Source organism: Gallus gallus, chromosome 8 (assembly GCF_016699485.2).
Source record: "Gallus gallus isolate bGalGal1 chromosome 8, bGalGal1.mat.broiler.GRCg7b, whole genome shotgun sequence".
NCBI lineage: Eukaryota > Metazoa > Chordata > Aves > Galliformes > Phasianidae > Gallus > Gallus gallus.
In genome coordinates, this window is record NC_052539.1 from 28,924,103 (window position 1) to 28,944,449 (window position 20,347).

The 20,347-nt window shown below is 47.5% G+C and overlaps 1 protein-coding gene across 3 annotated transcripts in view; it reads right to left on the reverse strand.

Annotated features, from left to right (window-relative positions):
• NEGR1 (neuronal growth regulator 1) overlaps positions 1-20,347 on the reverse strand; it is a 185,082-nt gene that overhangs the window by 93,526 nt on the left and 71,209 nt on the right. For all 3 annotated transcript variants that reach the window (NM_204856.2, XM_040704504.2, XM_025152755.3), the window contains exon 2: positions 9,139-9,371. In NM_204856.2, coding sequence (NP_990187.1) covers positions 9,139-9,371 — 233 coding nt within the window. The remainder of the gene's footprint in view (positions 1-9,138; positions 9,372-20,347) is intronic.

A 20,347-nucleotide genomic window follows, 5' to 3' on the forward strand; every position in this document is an offset into this window, starting at 1 on the left:
CTCATCACCATCCCCATACATCACTGTGAGGAAGACAGCTATCTCCCTGGTTATGCCAGAACCACACAATCATTCAGTCTGGAAAAGACCCGTGAGATTCCCAGCGCCTCTCCCTCCGCAACCCCCCCCCCCCCCAGTGCCACATTCCCATGGCTCTGGAACACATCCATAGATGTGACCCCCCCCCATCCCCACCAGTAGCTCAAAGAAAGTTGTTTTGAAAGGGATGGCTGGAAAGCTGAAAGCACGAGACACTGATTTCTAAGGAGTTATTCTCATTGTAAGTTCTCACATGTATAAACAAGAGGGAGTACAACTGTTTACAAGGGTGGATAGTGATAGGACAAGGGGGAATGGTTTGAAACTGAGACAGGGGAGGTTTAGGCTGGATATTAGGAGGAAGTTTTTCACCCAGAGGGTGGTGACGCACTGTTCCCAGGTTGCCCAAGGAGGCTGTGGATGCCCCATCCCTGGAGGCATTCAAGGCCAGGCTGGATGTGGCTCTGAGCAGCCTGGGCTGGTGGTTGGCGACCCTGCACATAGCAGGGGGTTGGAACTGGATAGTTACTGTGGTCCTTTTCAACCCAGGCCATTCCATGACTCTGTGATTCTATGATGCTATATGGAGCAGGACAGAAGCCAGAGTCACACTATGGGACTGTGTTAAGAATCAAAGTTATGCAGTTTTCATTTCACCTTCTTGTATGGTGCCGTAATACATCTTGTACCATTCATTATCACTGTTACTTGATCATAAATTATAATGTACAAGAAGTACAACCCCAGTAATTTAAGTCATACAGTTTCCATTACACGGTTTCTTTAAGGAAACTCTTCAGAACATTTCCATGAAGGATTTGTTCCTATAAATGAGCAGTTAGTGCCATACGACTTGTTCTTTGAAGGGAACACACCACTTAGTCACGCAGGATAAAGGGAGATACAATCCTCAGGCATTATCTGATGGAAGTCTCAATGTGAACATAAAGCCCTTTAAAAATTAAACAGTTTTACTCAAGTGCTAAAGGATGGAGATGTGAACCACAACTGCAGGGCACAATATGAATGTTGGCTTCATAACCACTGGTGGATGTATTGGAATTAAACATCACAGAAGGAGAGCAACACACACACTTCTTCAGCTCCAGATGGAGCCATGGTTACCTCCCTGTTGTTCCCCTCTGCTCCTGTTTGCACCTTCCCCATCCCCATGGTGTCACAGCTCAGCAGGTGTGAGATGGAAATCCACCCGGTGCCTCAGCCCAAAGTGGGGCTTATTTCAGTAGCTCCTTCATCCCTTTTACTGAGCATCATAGAATCATAGAATTGCTCAGGTTGGAAAAGACCTTAAAGATCATTATGTCCAACCACAACCTCACCATACTACCCTAACTCTAAACAACCCTCTGCTAAATCATGGCCCTGAGCACCACATCCACACAGTTCTTAAACACATCCAGGGATGGTGACTGATCCACCTCCCTGGGGAGCCCATTCCAGTGCTTAACAACCCTTTCAGTAAAGAAGTTCTTCCTGATATCCAACCTAAGCCTCCCCTGGTGCAACTTGAGCCTATTTCCCCTCACCCTGTCACCTGTACGCTTATCTACCTGGGGGAATAAAAAGCCACTCACCAAACCAGTGGTTGAGAGGGATGGTGGGACATGGTGTAGCAGGGAAGTACTGGTAAGTGGGCTGGATGATCTTGGATGTCTTTTCTAATTGTGGTGATGCTATGAAACTCACTGCTGTGTGGGACAGGGGGCTCCAGGAAGTTGTAAAATCAAGCATTTGAAAAATTAGTGCAAGAACAGCATTTTCATGCCTGTTTGCTTCAGAGGAGGCTCTGATCCTGCTAATTGCCTCAAGGAGAGCTCTAATTTCCTGTTTGCTGCAAACAGTGTTCTAATTTAGCTTATCCTGTGGGCACACAGCTGCACCGGAGTATGGCAACATTTGGGGTTAGTTGAGCCATTCTGCAATTCACCCTGCCTTCTTTTGGGATGTGATTGTTGCCTTGCACCTGAACGTGTGGTCTTTGGCATAACCACATCAGCAAACCAGCCAGCGGGATGGGGGGGCGGAATGTCCCCCTCTGTTCTGTCCTCAGAGCCCCCCCTGCAGTGCTGCACCCTGCAGCCCCCAGCACTGAGACACGGCGTGGTTACCAGGACAGACAGCATGGGCTGCTGCCCCAGCTGGGTGCTGCTGCTGCATCTGCTTGCAGAGGAGCAGTGGCTGCCCACCCATTGTGGGATGGGTTGAGCACATGAGTGAGCGCTGAATGGGACAACGAATTGAAGTGCCAACAAACACAAACTCAAAACTTTCTGTTAAGGGATTCCAAAGTAGACCATGCTTTCAGTAACTGCTGAACGTTTTTTGCAGCTCGTTAATGATAGTATAATTACGGCTTCATACACCACATGCAGGCACTTTCCAGATGAGCCGTGCAGTGACTTGATTACAGCGGGTCGTTAGGAACAGGGCAGTGATTCTGCACCTGGGGGCTCCTTTGTAGCCTGAAGGCTGAGATGTGCTGCATCTCAGGTCACGTCTCCTCTCCTCCTGCTGACCCACAGCGCTCTGACACATGAAAGCTGCCAAGTTTTCTTTACATCCTTATGAAAGCCATACAATGAAAGACAAACTTTTTCAAATGGAGATTTGCCAAGCAGGAAACATTCAAGCTCTGTTCCTGAGAGCTTTCTTTCACATTTACTATTCTGTCTTACAGCAGGATCCTGAGACTCCGCTTTCAGCAGTTCTCAGCCCTTCCCAGAATGTTTCCTAAACCCACACCACGAGCTCTTTTTAAAGACATGCATTTGATTTTGCTCCTTCCAAGTGGTGGATTTTGCTGCTTGAGAACATCAGCTATCGTCATCATCCTCTTTCCTTCACTTAAGCTACAAAACCCAAACTAAGCTGCAGAGGATACAAAAAGGAAAGCACCGTATCAGAAGGATGTGCTTTTACAAATCCCTCCCCATGCTTGTTCATTCCCGGTAATTCTCTCATGGCCACGGATCCAACAAACTCCCAGCACAAAATATTCCTTCCCTTTAAGTTCTGAGCTCACAAAAGCACGCAGAGCTGCTCACCAAGGAAGCTCAAAGGGAAGAATCACACCTGCACCTACTGGAGGTGGGAACCAATGAGCTCATTCCCAATTCCTATTTTCAATTTAACCGGACCATCACACACTACAGGTAGCTCCTGCCGTGGCTCAGTGAGAGATGTACCAACACACACACAGCCCTCAGGAAGGGCAGTCCTCTGAGCACTGCTCAGGAGGGATGGCAATTTGCTTAATCCTAACAAGCTTTGTTACGACTGGGGATTTTCCTCGTGCATTGGTGATAGAGCAGGCAGCCTGGATATGAACGTACCAAGACCAGGATGCTGAATACACACATTTTTTCAAGACTGATTCTTTGTAACTACAATCTAAATACCTGGAGATACGGCCTCTGTAATTAATGGGAAAAGCCTCCTGTCCTTATTTTATATTTTGGGGCTGTATATGGATTGAGGGCCCTACGAATTCCAGGCAGCAGCTGCAGGTTTTTCAGTGCAGCTCATGGCTGCTTCCAAGGCAGAGACTCCTCCTCCCAGTCTGAGCACTCAGTGGCTCTGGCAGATTCCACAGTGGCTGAAGTTCTTATGCTCCATATATTTCACTCTTTGTCTGCTTTTCCTCATGAGATCTTTCCACCCTTTCCTGGTGATGGGCTCCTGTTAATGGAGGAAGCACATTTCTGCTACAAATCACTTACGCAACTTTAGGAAATACTCCAGCAATGCCATGATAGTGTTAGCTTTGTTAAAGCAGAGTGGGCTCCAATGGGCAGAAGTCCCCACCTCTTCTCAGTCTCAGAGAGCAGAAGATAAGGATTTTCTAAACTGTTTGGACTCACCTAAGGAAAACAAGTGCTTTTGCAGCTCTCAGACTGCGCTTCAATAAGTATTTAGGTGAAACCCTTTTTGCAAGACAAAACCAAAAGATTTGAGTTGTAACCTCCATCAGGTGGGATAATTTCCACATCTATTCAACTTTCTGTCTTTGTTAACAATGCTCCAAGGAAAAAATTAACTTTAAAGCTCGGGACACCTTATTTTCTCCTGTCAAGTGACAGTCTGAAATTACAGAAGCAGAAATAACAGGAAATGCAATGAAAAAAGAATCAGATAAATCACAGTAATCACAGTGATCACAGTGACGGGCAGCAGAGCGCTCAATAAAATATTACACTGTTTACTCAGGGTGCAGACTACCAAAACTGCTCGCGGTGCTGCAGTGATGGTAATGAATAACAAAATAATTAGCAGCTTAGTTGTGCCAGGGCAGCCACTGTCTTTAGTTAAAATAACGGGGCTGCATTGAGACAAGGCATAGCAGAGCCATAGGAATGGCCATCAGACACATATGCTTAGGGGGAACCAAACCCTTAGAAGTGTTCTCAGCCAGGTTTGGGGTGTGGGCGCTGCTGTGTGGAGTCAGAGGTTGAACTGGATGGCCCTTGTGGGTCCCTTCCAACTCGGGGTACTCTGTGATTCACTACAAAAAGGCTTTCCAGGCAGTTTTCATTCTCATCATCCACTTCAGACATCCTTATGCGAAGCCACGGATCTGCCCAGTATTTGCTGTTATGCTGATAAGCCCCAGAGGACACCCACCAAGGAGAGCAGCCACAGCCACCGGCACACTTTTGATACATTCTTGTTCTGAATTTGCCTTCTTTCCAAAAGCCTTTTTTAAAATCTTTCTTTCAAAAAGCTTCATCATTCTTTTGACAACTGGAGTGCCACACAGCTCTGCCAGCTGGCTGCGTTCCTTATCTCGTGTTTGTAGGGTGGGAGCTCGCCGGGCTGAAGCTCTGGGGAGCACAAGAGAGGCTTCATTCTTTCCTCATCCTTTCCTCATTCCTCTCTTACTTCCCCCCCTTCCATTCTGCTTCTGGCACTGCTGCACAGTGCAAGGAGTGTGGTGACGCACTGGAACAGGTTGCCCAAGGAGGCTGTGGATGCCCCATCCCTGGAGGCATTCAAGGCCAGGCTGGATGTGGCTCTGGGCAGCCTGGGCTGGTGGTTGGTGACCCTGCACGTAGCAGGGGGTTGGAACGAGATGAGCATTGTGGTCTTTTTCAACCCAGGCCACTCTATCATTCTATGATTCTATGGAAGTCACCTTGGGCTCTTCCATCAGACTCTCACAGGTCACAAAAAAGCTCATTCAGCTTAATTCAAATGTATCAGAACTAATATACTTTGGACCAGAGAGCAAATGATTATTTTGTGTTGATTACCCTTTGCTTGCAGATTTCAGAAGATGGAAATTTCAGGCTCATAATGGAAATTCAGCTGCAGCCGTGACCATAAAGCAGCTCCAGCATGTGGAATTACGAGTTGCAGACCGGCAGAGCCCCATTCTATTTCAGATGAAATATTCCAGACTTACATCCCGGTAAATGAGATCACCTGCTAGTGCAAACACTTCCTGTGATTTAGGGCTTTTAAAGAGGGCGGAAAGCCGTACACAGACAACTTACAGAGACCGAGCCCCTGCAGCTATCAATGTGGGAGGAATGCAATGAATGGATGAGAAGGATAAGCCCTGGAGGGAGCATCCTGCACTGCTTGGTGCCATCAGCCCTGTGAGGGGACATGTGACCTCAGCTCCACATGGGGCCACCTCTCCCATCCCACTCTCCCAGCCCATTTCCTCTGTGTACCAGGTGAGGATGAGCCACGAACAGCGGTTGACACTCGCGAGTTAATCTTATACCAAGAGCTGACATCCTGCTCGAGTACTGGCAATTTCAAAGAGTAACGGGTTGTCAGTTTTAGCTGGAGAGTGGTTGCTTTGTGAGTTTAGAAGTCTTTTGCATATTTATTTTGTCCCACTTTAAATAAATTTGGGTAAGATTGATCTCGTTAACTCCAAACGCAAGTCCCTCTTGGCCCGACTGAAGAAACAAATTAGACTTTGCAAACATTGCAAAGACTAAATCAATACATTAATATTTAGGGGACATTAAAGAGGTTTATTAAGCAGAAAAAGGGCCTTGAGTATTACTTTGGAAATATTACACACACTTAAATCTAAAATATAGGTTGTGGTTTCCAACTGAATCTGTAAATTGCACTTAGGGAGACAGCTGAGATATCTGCACACCTGGCGTGTGCAGTGGGCATGGTGGGCAATACCCACAGAAGGCATGATGTGCCAGGAGCAGTGCCTGCCTGGGGCTCACCTTGCATCCCCAGCCCACCTGAGCCCTCTCCAGTGGTTGCATTGCAACCCATGCAGTGCCACCCCCAGAGGTCAGCTCTGTGCACGGGCAGAATAACAAAATAATTAATACAGAATGGCGAGAGGTATTTCATTTTTTGACTTCACCCCGGCAAACAGCTGAGAGTTACATCATCCCCATTTCACGGCTCTGCAGATCAAGCACCTGGCTCTGATGTAGATTGTGCTGATTACAAACTCCTACCTTCTAAACTTTCAATTAATTACTTCATTATTCTCACTTCTATTTAACAAGGTCACTGAAAGAACGGAAACCGGATTATCTTCCTCCCTTTCATCTGGGTTTTCTTTCTCTGATGTAAATGGGGGCTAAAGACATGTTAGGATTTTTCCTTTTTTACCAATTATCTCTGTTTCTTGGTACAAAATATTTCACCCATGCAGTCAGTAGCAGTGACCCCAGCTTGACGTGAGGTTTCGTTAGGGCCCCGAGCCGGGGCTAGAGAGGTGGAATTCCCCATCAGGCTCTGCTGGTGGCCACCCATCCCACCAGGTGGGTATGGGGCAGCAGCTGCTTCCCTGCAGCCCACAGTCATTAAGCATATCCCTGGACATGGTATTCTGTGCACGAGATCTGTGGTTTAATCTGTGAGTACACAGCATTTGGAGTAACACAGACAAAGCTGTGCTTGGGAATGCTCTTGTCATGAGCCAGAAAATAGATCAAATCAGAAGGGAAGTAATGAAGGCGTGATGAACTCACTGAACACTGGGGCGAATGACAAAACAGGAGCCGTGCCCACACTTAGCCAGGTTATGGCCAGTTTGTGGCTTGGACCTCTTTGCCCTTCTGTGTTTTACTCGTGGAAATCAAGGCACTTTAGAGTGCCCCCTAAAATGTATGCATTCTCTGAAACACTCAGATAAATGGGATCAGAAATCGTCAGCCCAAAGAGCAGAGCAGAGGATATTCAAAACGAGACCTACTGGATCTGTGCACGTAAAGATCTAACAAAACTAAGAGAGAGAAAGGCTGAGTTGGATGGACACAGCTTTTGAAGTGGGGGTTTCACAGCAAACAATTTTATAGTCTGCAGTTTAACCTATTTGAGAGCTTCTGATCAGACTTAAGTTATTGTCCATTCAATTTATGACCCCCGGCATACACCCCTGGCTCCTCCACTTCTGTTGTTTTCAGCAGGAGAAGGTCTTCTTTCAGCGTTATTCGATGGAACGCAGACTGTAGGGCAGGGGAGTGATAAAGGGCTGTGCTGCCGCCTTTACATTTTCCTTTGCTCGTTCTATTTCATGTGCTGCTCCCGAGCTGCTGCCGATCACTCATTCACAGCACAGATGGGAACCCAGCCCTTTGATGGAATGATTCCACTTTGGCTAAAGATCTGCTTTGCCCTTCATTTATTTTTCCCCAATAGCAGAAGTCACTTCTAATCTTTCAATACAAAATCATGAACGATATTAAAAGCAAACATAAAACTGCCTCCATGAAACGTTATGATGTCATCCCCAAGAACCCCATGCTGCAAGAAAGCACGCATAAGCTGCAGCACCAATTAGCTGTTTGATGTTCCCTTTACAGCCTGTTACTTTCAGGCAGCTCTGTCTCCATCTCCCAGGATGCATAAATCCTCCACCTGTGCCCTCCAAGCCCGGCACATGGTGGTGAGGCATGGGCAGAGAGCAGCATGAGGGGAAGAGCCTGGAGCTGGGCAGAGCTGGGCAGCCCCATGCTCAGCCTGTGATGACCCACAGAGGGATCCCACCCATGTGGGGCAGGCAATGATGGCCCACCTGCCAGGTGTGCACAGCAAAACCCTCCCTGCACAGATGGTAACTGTTAATATTGTTGGCAATATGTACCTCAAAATTGGAGCTACGATAGAAAGAAATAGCCCAAATAATTGCAGAAAACTGAACTAATCTTGGAGAAATGCAGTATATATACAACTGAAATAATAACTGATGCTGTCACTGCTTCTTCTCTTCAGCCTCCCAGCCCAGCTGTGTGCCAATGCCCCCCCACCCCCCACGAGCAGCACACACACAGCTCTGCACACTCAGGGGTCTCTGGGGAACGCTGTGGGGACCACACAGCTTCTGCTGGCACTGAGATTTTTCATGCCACAAATGCTCTCAGAGTCAACCAAATGCAGCTGACACACACAGCACCCGCTCCGGAGGTCCGGCGGTTAAGAACAATTAGTCAGAGAAGCATTTCGTACCCATCATTTGTATGTGTGCCATACGGATTAATAGAGATTGCCATTCCAATTCCTCTGTTTTATATTCATTGCTTTATCACTCATAAAAATGCAAAAGAAAATGTTAATGATGATTACACCAAAGACTAATAAATTAAAGCCTTAGGTTATACTTTGCATTTCTGAAGATATAAATGCAATCGCTTAATAATTATGCATATTTTAACTATTGAGTTATTATTTCTCTATATTCCTCTAGTTAGCCTAATTAATTTTAAGCTCCTGTTTATATGTTTTATAAATGCAATTAATTTCCAACTATTTTCTTAGCCCCTCGTGCGAGGGCATTAACTATCACGCAGACAATCAGAACGAAGGCTTGCTCTCCCTGGAACAACACAATCAATATTACCTCCACGCATAAAGCTTGCAGCCCAGCTCGAACCAGAAAACCACCTCGTGCAAATAAATGTACTTTTCTAATTAACAACAGGCAATACTTCCACGAGGAAGCTGTGGTCTGGATGAGGCAAAAGCTATGGATTTGTACAGCAGAATCAGCCTCTGTTTGTCTCCACTTCTTGAGTTTGGTGTTTGTTGCTGAACTGTGCTGTTTTTGTAGTATGTCCCCAACAACCATTTGCAAATAGCTTAAACACGTACCTTGCACAGTGAGGTGCACCTGCATTGTTCTGGGAGTGTGCTGGGTTTGCACAGAACAGGTGTAGGGACCGTCATCTGTCACGTCCACGTCCTGGATCTGCAGGCTGTACTCCCTCCTGTTCGCTGTCGCGATGGAAACTCGAGGGTCCACCGACCACTTGTCACTGCCAGCAAAAATAATACTCGAGCGGTTCAGCCACGCGCCTTTGGAAGCTCCATCTTCCAAGTAACACCTGGGGGGAAAAGGAAACCGTAGGTGTGAAAACTCAGACTCCCTGAATACCATTAACCTGCTATTGATTTTTAGATTGAAAACAGCTGCAACGTCTTAGAGTTGAACTTCAAACTACATGGGGCATTTGTTAATTCACAAACCGTTGTAAAAGCAAGAGCCCATAAAATCAAAGCACAGTTCTAAGAAATATATTTACAACATGAGTGGCACAGTACTGACACAAGTGGGTGTGACTTGTTTACAGTGCCTTACTTGAGGTTCTATACAATGATCACTCATAAGAGCAGTTACCACCATTGCTGCTCTTCAGGGCAGAGTCCCTCTGATCAGGGGCAGTAATACCAGTGCCCTACAAGCAGATGCACCCCAGACACATTCCTCTCTTTCTAAATTATAGATCATGAATATTCCTCCATAAGGATTTTTTTCCCAGTAAGTAAAAAGTGTGGCTAGAGACTGAAAATCCCTCTGCCTGAGGAGTGAGGCAGCACTCCTGCCCAATAGACTGGGGTCTGAACACAGCGCTGGAGCCGTGGGCGGCGTGCAATGGTGCAGGTACTGCCAGCTGCCCGAGATCAGTCAGCTGGAAAACACAGAGAACGAGGTGTGCTGGGAAACCTCATCTGTAGTCTGCTCCACCATCCCCGGAATCAAAAACCAGTGGGAGTATTAAAGGTCAGCGCTAATTGAAAATCTTTTCTGTAGATATGCAACCAAGAAAACCCACCAACCCAACAGCCAGGCATAACAGCAGCATAACCTTCCACCAAGGCAATTAGGCACTGCTGTTGTCAATATTTTGTGCTCCACATTAGAAAATGCTTGTAATTTTCTCCAAAATAGCCTATCATCTCACGTCGCTCACCTGCACACCGGGATGAGCAGCAGTGCTCTTTCAGGGATGCCCCTGAATGCCACTGACCAGTCCTGAGGGCAGCGCCGCACCCAGGGCAGCTCCTTTGGCTTTGTGCAGGAAGGAGCCACTGAAGAACTGTGGCAGCACCCAACTTGAACACAACCACTGAGCCCAAGGAGGCAGGAAGGAAAGCTCACACTATCCCCTGAGCATGGGGCTGAGGTGCCCTGCTGCGAGCTGTGGTAGCACTGCAGCACAGAGCCCAACAGCTTCGGGCTCTTCTGTCTGAAGTTAGGGACACCAGGGACAGGTGCGAGGGCAGGGGACAGGAAGGGCAATAATGGCCACTCCTCCGCCCCATGCACATTGTGGCAGTTGCTAAGCCGCTGCTTAGAAAGTGCCGCTATCATAGAATCACAGAATTACTGAGGTTGGAGAAGCCCTCTCAGAACCCAACCCCACCCCAGCCCATCCCCCATGCCCACTACCCATATCCCTCAGTGCCACACCCCCAGGGACGGTGACCCCCTGAAAAGCCTGTGTTGGTGCTGAGCACTCTTAGGGTGGAGAAATTTCCCCTAATATCCAGCCTGAGTTCCTGACATACAACTTATGTTCCACGCGTCAGCAACAAGGGATCAGCAAAAGACTTCTCAACAAGGATGTGCTCCTGACCTTCAGCCGGAAGGATGACTTCTGTGAGCAGCAACTGAAATCCTGAAGGAGCAGCAGGTGAGAAAGAAAACACAATGGTGGGAAGAAAACTACTGAGTGCCAGCACAGCACGGCTCTGTGATGTACAAAGATGCTTCACACAGGAAGAGGAACACAAGCATGGTTCCTGGCCATGGACAAGGAAATACTGGTCTTCAGAAGAGGACAAGAGAGAGGAGATGAGATCCAAGCAAAAGAGAACAGCGACAGCTCAGGTAGGGAGCACAAGGCTGGAAGGGGCGGCTCAAAACCTAGATGAGCACTGCTCCCCTATTTCCCATACAGGAGACATCAAACATGCAGAGAAGGCAGAGCAGATAAGGGAGACAGCAGCAGAGAAAGCTGGAATGGTCTGAGAGCGAAAAGCCGCAAATCCAGCAGCGTGGGGGGTTTGCTGGAGGAAAAATAGAGAACGCGCTACTTTGTGGCTGGAAAATAATAACTGTATTATCTGTATTTAAGGAAATGAGGAAAGCGAATCAGGCAAATTTTAGGCTAACCACTGGGAGCACAATAGAACTTAAGGCTTTAAAATGACTTGAAAAGTTTAAGGAACGTAATTCAAAGTGCAATAGACTAATGGGGCATTTTTATTTGATAAAGAGGTTTTTCACATGAAGAAAATCCAACAGAAGGAGATAATGCGGTAAATCTCTTTGATAAAACACTAAAATAGTGCAACTATGGAAACTGTTAGGTAGGAAAAGATGGTGATTTAGTGGCTTACGCATACGGCGGCATTGTTTAATGGGAAAAGTGACATTCGCATTAGAAATAAGAAACCAGAAGCGTTGGGCTGAAATTCTTCACAAATGATCACAAAAACAACTATTCAGTCATTTAATTAAGGGCCTCATCACGGAATCTGAATAGACGGGCAGTTCAGATCGAAGCCGTTTGATGTGTAAGGTGTATGAATGGGGATGGCAGAGGGAAGTGTGTCTCTGAGGGCAGAGGGCTCTGCAGAAGGCTGTGAGTCCCAGCAGGGGTCTGTGGGATCCAGATGTACTCAGAGTGCCAGGAGCCACTCTCTGCCAAACAGATCGCAGTGAGCAGCAAGCCGGGGGAACCTGGGGAGCTTGGGTGCTCCTCAGAACCTCTGCAGTGTGTTTCTGCAGCAGCTGGGAGCACAACTTATACACCAGTGCTCCTGGAGGAGCAGCTCCATGGAGCTCCCTCATTGGTGCACATACATACAGCCACAAATGTGCCTGAATGTGTGACCCCCCCCCCCCCCCCCCCAGCTGCCAGGAACAGCCCCCAGCTGCGGGAGCAACGTGCCCTGCCCTGGAGGGCTGCAGACACTGATGGCTGTGGTGCTGATGAAGACAGTAGTGGGATTCCAATCTGGTCCAATAGCCTTCTGAAACAACTGAGGAGCATTGCCCATTAATGCCTGTGCTCCTGCAGGGAACAGGTGTCACGGATAGACACAAACACCTGCTAAAGCCAACTTTCCTCTGTGTAGTACTAATTAACAAAAAGAACACCGCACACAATTGCTGTATGAAACATGAAAGCTAAGGAACACAGACAGAGCTGGTTTTCAGCTGGTAAGGAAGATTTTCACCTTTGAAGAAAATATCCCTCAAAGAAATCTCTAGAAATGCATTGAGCAGGTCAGGTGTGGAAGCACACCAGGTCCAACCAGAGATGGGATTCAAACAGCGCTCTTTGGGAACAAGTTCCTCCTTGTACAGTCCTTCAGTGTGCAAAGCAACCCCTGTTCTGTGTCAGAACCCACACGAATTCCCTCGCTGTGCAGGAAGTGATCTGAACGTGTTGCAGAATGTGGCTGAAACCATTTGCAAAGGATAGCCTTTACATTATGTAGCCTGGTATATGTGCCGTGTGCAAAGGATGAAGTGTGTATTCACTCCATGGAAGAAGCAATCCATTGATTCACCTCAGAAATGTTTTCTAATGCAGCCAACTGCACCTCTTTCTGTGCGCCACACACTTCTCCTTTCTGAAATGCACACATAGCTCTGGAGCAGCCGGTGGGCAGCAGGGCGGCACATCCCCACACAGAACAGGCACTGCTGCAGGACTGCTGCCCTGCATACACAGCCTTCAGCCAAGCAGAGCCACCAAGATGAGCGTTACAAAATGACAACAATTGAGGTTTACATCATGGAATATTTGCTCTTGAGGCTTGTGGGCCTTCCAGAGAACTGAAACATAAGTGCTCAGAATCACAGAATGGCCTGGGTTGGAAGGGACGTCAAGGATCATGAAGCTCCAACCTCCATATCTAATACCATCCCAGGCTGCCCAGGGCCCCATCCAGTCTGGCCTTGAACATCTCCAGGGATGGACGGGGCATCCACAGCCTCTCTGGGCAGCTGTTCCAGCACCTCACCACTCTCATAGTAAAGAACTTCCCCCTGACATCCAACCTAAATCTTCCCTCCTTCAACTTAAAACCATTTCCCCTTGTCCTTCTGTTATCTACCCATAAAGAGAGTTGACAGAGTGCTCAGCGAACCTGAGAACGCTGCGATGAGGGTGAGCAGGGCTTGCTCTCACATGCAGCTCCCCACGGCCATGTCCCACTGCCCAGCGCCCTCCTGCCCACTCCTCTGTGCTCCACACTCTGCAGTGCCATCCATCAATCCGTACACAGCCCCGACCATTTCTGTAGGTTAATACGAGCGCTGTAGCACAACTAAGGAAAATGCCACAGTCCTTAAGCAAAGGAGATCTTTGCTCTTTTTGCCTTTGCATTGCTTAGAGAAAGATTGATTAATTTATAGCTGCACTCAGAAGATATTTCTCCTATTTTTATACTTAGAAGATTGGATAAAACCTACTCATTTTTTAACTGATGATTGTAATCAGGAGTTCTCTACTCAGGAAGCACAAGAACTAGATTTTAATGCTAGCTGTCACATGGATGAAAGTATTTTACTACTTTAGTATTTTTCTAATCATTATTAACGGGGATGATCTTCTGTAATTTGTAAGTATGGAGAAGCACACTCTCGCCCCAATTGCTCAAGTTTTTCATCCTCTATTGTGACACCTCCCCTTTCCCCAGCTCTCAAGCCACTGTTTCCCAGTAATTAAAGCCCAGAGCCATTCATCTCCATGCACACAGCTCTTCCTGATGCTCCACTGGGGCTGCACACAAACCCCCATCTCGGTGTGCTGGACACCAGCTTGTCTCCAGCAGTCTCAAATACACGCTCTGAGCGCTGCATCTGGATAGCACTTGTCAGTACTTAAAAATTACAAAACAATCTTCATTAAATTAAGACCGAAAGCTACCATTATCCTCAGCTCTTGTGCAATTACTGACTTGACCTGAATTGCAAAGCTGCAGGGATAAGTGCATTAAATACCGGCTCATACATCTGGAGCTGAATTCAACCCACACAGCCCTTTCAGATGTCACTACATCACCATGTCAGTGTGTCACCACGTCACCCCCTGCCCCCCAGTACTCCCATGCAGGGCTCCCCCTGACCCCTCAGCCCCAGGTCCTGGGGTGCACCAGGCAGCATAAGGACCAGTGCAGGGACGCTGTTAAGGGGCACCGCTGAGATGCTCTTTAACAGAGTCCAGCCCCTGGCAGTGAGAAACACTCAGGGTCACAACAGGCCCCACCTCAACATAGGCTGCCTCTCTGAAACCCTGCTGCAACTCCTGTGAACACTTCTATGCCAATTACCAGAAGCCCTGGAATCCTGCTTGTCCCCTGAAGAACCAGAAGATCTTGGCTTGAAGAGCCTTCATGGTTGGGTGTAGGCAGAGCTGCGGATGGATCAGCTGAAGGAGCAGAGCTAACTCCCCCCCTGGAGCACCCTGCAGTGGGTGACCTGCCCCGTGGCAGGGCAGGGGGACACAGGGTGGGGAGTGCACTGACTGATGCATCTCCTGTGAAGTCAGTTTAGGAATGAGCTACAGATGCTTGGATTCAGAGAAAACCTTTGCAAAAAAATGGTGTTGCCAAATTCTTCTGCTTTAAAAAGAGTTTGGTTTGAGCTGAGCAGCATGGAGGAGTGGGTCAGGGTTCAGCCCAGGAGAACAGAAGAAGGTGAGGTCGGTGCAGCTGAGCTGCAGGCCTGGGAATGGTGCAGAGATGTGCCGAGAGCTTCTGCAGAGCCTCCATCCATCCATGAGCTGCTGAGTGGCTGCTCTGGGTTCTCCATGGGCTGCTCTGAGGAACATCTCAACATCTGCCCAATGGAGTAACTTCTGAACAGATAGCTCAGGTGGACTGCGTTGGGCTCAGTGAACGTTATGGATCCCTTCCAACTCAGGATATCCTATAATCCTGTGAATCCAGGCACTCTTTTCCCAGTCTGGTTATGACCAGACCCCCCACGTCTCCTACAGCTTTGCAGTTCTTACAGAGCAGTCTCAGACCCACCCAGGCATCCCTGCTGTCCCCAGGCCCATGCTGTGTTCATACAGGAGATTAACAGCAAGAAATACCAATAACATTTTAGTCACAGAATCATAGAATCCTGAGAGTTGGAAGGGACTTTTACATCTAAATCCTAACAAGACTAACATTTTTTAGTCAACATTCACTCCTTAAGAAACGTGCAGATGTGGACACAACCTGCAGAGGGAGCCTGCTGTGCCATGGATGCACAGAGATGCAAAGAGATGTGCAGGAAGGGTTGGGGTGTCTGCCACCCAGGAGCTGTGCAGGGCAGGAGCTCGGCAGTGCTGAGGTTGGGATCCCACTGCAGAGCCCCATCCCACAGCAGCAGAGCAGACCCAGTGGCAGCAACCAGTATCCATTGTACGGACAGTGCCTCAGAGTTACCTCTAAAAGTTCTTTCTGCTTAACAACGCCAGCAGCACTCGGCTTGGGTGTGCTTAGCTTTGTATGAGTGCTCCTTCCTGCACAGCTCACCCTGCATGCTGAGCTGAGCTGCCTGCCCTCTGCTGCCTCGCAGCAAGCAGAAAATCCATTGCAGATGTGTGCGCTACATGTCTGCAGCAGCACTGGGTGAGCCAGGAATAAAGCAAAGCAGAGCTAATGGATGGAAATTTCAGCTTCTTCCCTCTGCAACCAGCAGATCCCAGCAAGCACTAATGAACTTTGCAGCATTTCACTTCAAGGCCCTGCAGACGTGTGAGCACTGCTTTGGTTACCCACGCTGCTTAGACCTGACCCCCTCTGCCAGGTCACCATATCACCACCACATCACCATGGAATCACAGAACCACAGAATGGCTGGAGTTGGAAGGGACCTCAGGGAGCACCAAGTTCCAACCCCCTGCAACCATCAGATGAAGTCCCGGCTCAGGCTGCCCAGGGCCCCATCCCACCTGGCCCTGAGCTCCTGCATGAATGGCGTACCCACACCTCTGTGGGCAGCCTGTTCAGCACCTCACCACTGTCAGGGCAGGGACGGATCATCCTCTACATATGAGCACTCTGATGGAAAACCAGTAGAGAATCAGTGCCATAGAGCACAGTGTGACTTATTTAACTCAAAGTGTTATTTTGTGTGTGTTTCTTCCTGTGAAAATGTTTTAATTCTACTTTAAAAATATTTTTCCAAACATGGGGCGGAATATTTGCATTAATTTAAGCAGACACTGTTCTAATTCTATGCTCATCTCTATCTGCATCACGGGGTGATCTTAGGATGAAAATGGTGGTTAATTAATTATTAATTAAACAACTAATGAAGGATTAATTAAAGTATTAAATGAAATCCCTTCGGACTGCAGGACACGAAGGGTGATCTCAGGATGGCAGCAATGTGCTCTGCAGTGCCGCCAAGGCTGCGCTCTCAGCCCACACTGCCATTGGGACCCAGCTGGCCCGGCCCCACGCATGTCCGGCAGGCAGAGAGCAGAGAGATGGGCAAAGCCTCTCCTTCTGCCCCAGCCCGCATTGCCCGATGGTTTCAGCAACAAAGCTGCAGAGAGCAGCGTGCCCTGCACAGCCTGCCCTGCCCACAGCAGGACACGCTGCCGGTGACAGCCCCCAGCTCAGCAGTGTTATTTGGTACTCCCAGCAGTGCCCACTGCTGCCGCCTCCGCTATTGATTGATGAACTCCTTTTATGACAAAGAAAAAACAACTGTAAACGACGCAGAATAGTTCTCCCGTGCAGAACAGTCAGCAAACCACTCGCTGCATGGCTTTGTCTTTGTTATTTTGTGCTGCTCCTTACGGGAGAGGAGTGTGAGAAGCAGGGAGCCCCGCTGTTGGTGTGGGAGCAGTGGGTTCCTCTGCAGTGACCCCTGGATCCGGGGCACACTGCTGTTTGTAGGATATACCTCTCCTAACTCCCAACCAGAACATGGTGCTGTGAAAAGGATAACATGACCGGACTGCTGCCCTGCCAGCTCATCTCTGAATGTCCAGCTGTTACACTCCACATCTTTCTCTTGGATAGGTGACTTTTCACTTTAGACTTAAGAAAAATCAACATTCACGCTGAGTGAAAGCAAGCTGGATTTTAGGATTTCCTTATAATAATATCTACTGTACAGATAAACAGGACACACAAGACAGGAGATAATCATGTACAGTGTTGCGTCCCTCATCAGATCAGCTCTGGCCTGGGTCTCCTCCCAGCAGCCCTGCAGGACGGGTCTCTCCAGGGCGGTTTAAGTAAAATAATAGAGTTAATGACAGAAGCAAAGCTACCTGGAGAGGTGCAATTCATCTCGGAGTGCTTCATGCCATTATCTTAAAAACATACAGTGTAGTAATCACTTGAAGTAGTGATAACACATAATTGTATGCTTCTCATAAATTATAGGTGAATGGGAGTTTCAGCTAATGAGTGCCAAATAGCGGCTCAGGAACTGCAGTGATTACAGAAGATGTGGTGATGAATGCATTTATTATTGGGGTATTGCAAATCTTTTTATAGCAGAGACGGAAGTTAGGAAACAAGTAGCCAGCACAGCATGCATGTATGGCCTCACTGCTGTCACACTGACACTGCAGAGCTGCTCACAGCACAAGGGAGCAAAGCAAACGTCCACATCCCTGGGCACACATGTGGTCTGTGTGGCACCTCCTCACATGTCCTCGCAATCTCACAGGCACCCTGTCATGCTGGGGAAGGGTAGTGAGCAGAAGAGGCCATTACAGCAGTTCCACTTCTGTGGAAGTATCTGAGAAGTTATTTTCATCCCACTGCAAAAGGAAACTCAAATTTAAAATCTCAGAGGCTTCCATGAAATAGAATTTTCCACCCAAACTAATAACCAAATAACTAAATTCACATGACTGCTATCAGGGCTGATCCATGGTTCCATCTGTGCTTCCCTCTCGGAACATTTAGTTTGCTGATATTCTGCTGTTTGGAATCCTAGTAATAAATAAAAATCAAGGGAATCCAATTGTGCTGCAACCCTGCACTGTAATGGAGCTCTCAGGAGGGGAGGATGAGCTCTGTGCTCAGAGGAGGGAGATGAAGTTGGTGAGGCTCATGCAGTGCAGTGGCCCAGAGAACCCCGAGAACTCGGTGGGCTCAAGTGTGTTTGAATTTTCTTCTCTTACAAGATATATCCCACAGCCAAGTTTTCCCTATCACTCACATTTAAAATTTAAACAAATCTTTTGCCATAATGGGTAAGATTCAGAAAAGCGTTTGCTTTCAACATGGCAAATTACAGCACAAAAAGCTTTGAAATTGCTGGAAGATAATAAATCTGGACAAATTCTGGTTTCACCTAGTGCTTAGCCTTCTAGCTTTTATGGAAGAAAAACATGGGTCATCAGAAACTCTGTCTTCCTGTCTTTAACTTAGTGGCCACACTGCGGCCACAGTGTGGTCATGGTGTGGTGATGGCTGCAGACATGGCAGCCTTCTTTCTATGCTCCTGGTTGACCTCAGCATGGACAAGACCTCATCCCAATCTATGACAGCCTTGTCAGAACTACAACACCACAATTATCTGTGACCAGTTGCTCAGCATGGCTTCTGCAGAGCCCAGAAACAAGCCCATGCACAATGCACAGCGATATACGCAATGTCTGATGGCTGTCTGATGTCCCTATGCAGAACCAGGCCCTTGGGCTGATGCCTATCACGCACCATAGTCCCAGCTCAGGTTAGGCAGTGATCCTGTGAGTAATGAAAAGTCACAGAAATTAAATGCACTCTTTTGGGATGTTAAAAAAGGCATTTCTCACCACAGGTCTTTTCTGGAGAAATAAATAATAGACTAGAGCACACAGAAGAAGAATGAACAAACTCTCCCCAAAGCCATCCGGTGATCCATTGACTACCTACATGCAAATATTTGTGTAAGCCCTGACAAATCCTTTGTGTCATCTGAATCTGTTCCAAGATGACTGCAGCTTGCACGAGTGCTCCGAGGCAAAGTTTGATGCAACCTGACAACATTTGCATAACCTTTGTGTAGGAATGAAATGTTCTTGCGTAGTTTCCTTTAGCACATTACCTATAAACAGGCTTTTAAGTAATAACTAGTGGGAATTCCTTTTTTCTTTTCACTTTATATTTTCCCTTTGAAAAAATATCCAGCCGTCTTATTCATGTTCAAAATATGTTAGCTGATATTTTACTTGTAAAAGAGGCGGAATGACAGAACCACGTTGTTTGAAAGCTAACGATTTCACATCTCCAGTGTCACGGAACAAATAGACTTTTCAAAACTGAATCAATTATTGATAAACTCTATATGTGGTATATTAAAATGTAGAGTGTATTAACAGGTGAGGTAACACGGCAAAGCATACACGGTGCATTGAAATTCATATTTCTATAGAGCAGCTGCAAACAAATCTCTGTATGTTTTGACATTAAATGATGCCTTATTGCATGGTTTTGACTCGTAAAAGCAGTGGTGGCCAGAGAATAGCCGTCTATGCATTTGCTTTATAAACAGTTGAAGGACTAGAATTAATAGTATTACCAACCACACCAGGCATATCTCTGTCCCGCTGGCACAGTTGGCACCAAAAATCACCCAGTGAAGAACCAGACCGGTCAGTGGAGTTCTGCCCTTCTCCAGCCCAAGCTATAGGGTTCTTCACCACACAGCACAAAACGCTGCATGACCATGCAGTGTATGTAACCATATCGCTATGTACACCTGTGCACACATCAAATGATAACTGGGTTGGTAACTACATCGCTCTATATATGCATCGCTTCATAGTCATTATATAAAAACAATGATTCCTACGCCTTTCCAGGAGGCTGCCTAAGTTAAAGTTAAAGTCAGTCATGTCCAAGCCCAAACACAGCAGGGCAACATACTGCACACGGTGGGAGGTGGCTGCTGAGCAGCAGGAGGAGTCCTCACAGAAAGCAGTGTTCCACCTAGCCATGCAGCTGTGCAGCCATGCCATGCATGCCAGCCATGCAGCTGTGCCAGCTGTTCAGCCATGCAGCTGCAACCAAATGCTGTGTCCCTGCAGTGGCTGGCCAGCCAGCCAACCCAATT